This window comes from Protobothrops mucrosquamatus, unplaced genomic scaffold (assembly GCF_001527695.2).
Source record: "Protobothrops mucrosquamatus isolate PMUCROS unplaced genomic scaffold, P.Mucros_1.0 scaffold2818, whole genome shotgun sequence".
NCBI classification, from domain to species: domain Eukaryota; kingdom Metazoa; phylum Chordata; class Lepidosauria; order Squamata; family Viperidae; genus Protobothrops; species Protobothrops mucrosquamatus.
This window is the reverse complement of record NW_015388851.1, coordinates 70,697-73,609: the sequence shown is the minus strand read 5'-3', so window position 1 is coordinate 73,609 and position 2,913 is coordinate 70,697. Positions and strand designations below refer to the sequence as shown.

General features: G+C 45.8%; 1 protein-coding gene across 1 annotated transcript in view; it reads right to left on the bottom strand.

Annotated features, from left to right (window-relative positions):
* The window catches only part of ITPR2 (inositol 1,4,5-trisphosphate receptor type 2), a gene marked incomplete at both ends in the record, with an annotated part of 125,169 nt that overhangs the window by 101,139 nt on the left and 21,117 nt on the right, over positions 1 to 2,913 (bottom strand). Inside the window, one exon of the mRNA XM_029286076.1 lies at positions 2,121 to 2,216. Coding sequence (XP_029141909.1) covers positions 2,121 to 2,216 — 96 coding nt within the window. The remainder of the gene's footprint in view (positions 1 to 2,120; positions 2,217 to 2,913) is intronic.

The window sequence follows — 2,913 nt, the reverse complement described above, 5'->3', positions numbered from 1 at the left end:
CTCTCTGTGGGAGCGGACTGGTCGAAGGGAGATATTTGGTAGGAGGCGGTCTTGCAAATACCTAGGTCCATTGCCATGGAGCACTTTAAAAGTTGTTACTAACACCTTGAAGCGCACCCGGAAGGCCACCGGCAGCCAGTGCAGCTCGCGCAGGAGAGGTGTTACATGGGAGCATCTAGAGGCCCCCAAAATCCCCCGCACGGCCGCATTCTGAACTAGCTGGAGCCTCCAGGTGCACCTCAAGGGGAGCCCCATGTAGAGAGCGTTGCAATAGTCCAGGCGGGAAACGAGGGCTTGAGTGACCGTGCGTAGGGCGTCCCGATCCAGAAAGGGGCGCAACTGGCGTATCAGGTGAGCCTGATGAAAAGTAGTCAACAATGTTTACTTATTAAATCAGCTTTCCAAGAAGGAAATAAGCTCATTTGAACATCAAGAGCGTACAACCACATTTAGTTCTCGTAAGCTGTTTTTCTTCTAATCCAACTCACATCCAGAAAGCTGAGTTGGAAGAATAAAGTCTGCGGCAAAAGAAAGTCGTGAGAAGAACTTGACGGGAGAAACAACGAGAGTGCTCTAGTAGTTCCTTTTTTCTTGCAAAATCAAATCCGTTCCAACACGCCAAACATATTTTGGAGCAACTTCTAAAGTCAACTAACACAGCTGGTCTGTGTCTGGCCATGACGAACTAATCAAATGGCCATGATGAACAAATTTCTGGAATTTATTACAGCGGTGGAATTAAAAAAAAAAAAAAAAGGAGAGGTTTTTATGGTCTCTTTTATTTCCCTGGAAGTCTGGAAGAACTGAAACCCGATTAGCTGGATATGTTAAAAGGAGAAGAAAAATGCTCTAGAACAAACGCACAGTTTAAAATGCTCCAACCTTATCAATCTCATAGGATTAAAATGCACATTGTATTTGATTTCACGAAATATTCTACGGGTCACAACAATGCATGAAATGATACAAAGTGGTTCTGGGTTTTAATGGGCGCGTTCTTTCTTTCTTTCTATGATTACATCTCCTTATAACCTCAAGCTTCTGTCTCCGGCCTCATGCGCAGCTTTTCCTGTAAAGTCTGATATTATCTGTATCTTTTTTTTTCCTGTTATGCTATAATTTGTCATCTTCAGAGAAAAACAAACTGCTCTTTCCTTTTTTGGGGGGGGGTCTTTCTTGTCTCAAAGGAATTGCTATATATCCCATATGTAATCATGTTAAGATGCTGTTTTTCCTGTTAGACACTGAAGGAGAGCAATGCAACAAACGGTTAGATGTAAACACCAATACATCTAATTTAGTTCTTCTTCTTTTTTAACCATTGGTTGCTCTTTCAAATAGGGTTTCCTGCCTGAGCAGGAGGTTGGACTAGATGACCTCCGAGGTCCCTTCCAACTTTATCATCATTATTATTATTATTAAGATACGGAAGCTGAAGCTCAAAGACTTTGGCCACCTAATGAGAAGTTGGACTAGATGACCTCCAAGGTCCCAGGGGGTTGGACTAGATGACCTCCAAGGTCCCAGGGGGTTGGACTAGATGACCTCCAAGGTCCCTTACAACTTTATCATCATCATCATCATCATCATCATCATCATCATCATCATCATTATTATTATTATTATTATTATTATTATTATTATTAGTGAGGATTCCTTGGCGAAGACCCTGATGTTGGGAAAGATGGAAGGCAAAAGGAGAAGGGGACGGCAGAGAATGGTTAAATAGTGTCATCGACACAATGAACATGAATTTGGGCAAACTCCAGGAGACAGGGAAGGACAGGGGGGCCTGGGATGCTGTGGTCCACGGGGTCATGAAGAGTTGGACACAACGTAGTGCAGGGGTAGGCAACCTTGGCTCTTTTATGACTTATGGACTTCAATTCCCAGAATTCCTGAGCTCAGGAATTCTGGGAGTTGAAGTCCACGAGTTATAAAAGAGCCAAGGTTGCCTAGCCCTGACTTAATGACTGAACAACAAAAAACAAGGCAATCCCTCCTTCCTTGGCCCCAAACCAACACCCATGAAATCTCTGGTGAAAAAGAAGTTTACGTTTGTCTTGTCTAAACCACCGCCATTGATCTTTCTCACGTATTCTAGTAATAGTATTCCTTACTTCAGCAGCCAAATAGTTGCCAGTTGCCAGGTGCTTAAATCTGAATAGGCTGTTCCACTGTCCTGCCCCACCGCGACAAGGATCGTGATGCACCACCTGCAGAGAAACACACATTGATATGTCAAAGGATATGTCCTAACATTGGAATTCTACTTGGTTCATCCACAAGGATGAGACAGAGAGAAAGAGAGAGTGGGGGAGAGAGCAAGGGAGGGAGAGAGAGGAAAAGAGAGGAAGAGAGAGAGGAAAAGAGAGGGAGAGAGAGGAAAAGAGAGGGAGAGAGGGAGGGAGAGAGAGAGAGGAAAAGAGGGGGGAGAGAGGAAAATAGAGTGACAGAGATGGAAGGAGAGAGAGGGAGGGGGGAGAGAGGAAAGGAGAGGGAGAGAGGGAGGGAGAGAAAGGAAAAGAGAGGGAGGGAGGGAGAGGGAAGGAGGGAGAGAGGAAGAGAGAGGGAGAGAGAAAAGGAGAGGGAGAGAGAGGAAAAGAGGGAGAGAGAGAGGGGAGGAAAAGGAAAAGGGGGAGAGAGGAGAAAGAGAGAGGGAAGGAGGGAGAGAGGAAAAGAGAGGGAGAGGGGAGAGAGAAAAGGAGAGGGAGAGAGAGGAAAAGGGAGAGAGAGAGGGAAAGAAAAAGGGGAGGAGATGGAGAGACGGAGGGAGAGGAAAAGAGGGGGAGAGAGGGAAGGAGGGAGAGAGGAAAGGAGGCAGAGGGATGGAGGGAGAGAGGAAAAGAGGGAGGGAGTAGAGGGAGGGAGAAGGTAGAGAGGGAAGGAGGAAGAGAGAAAAGGAGAGAGGAA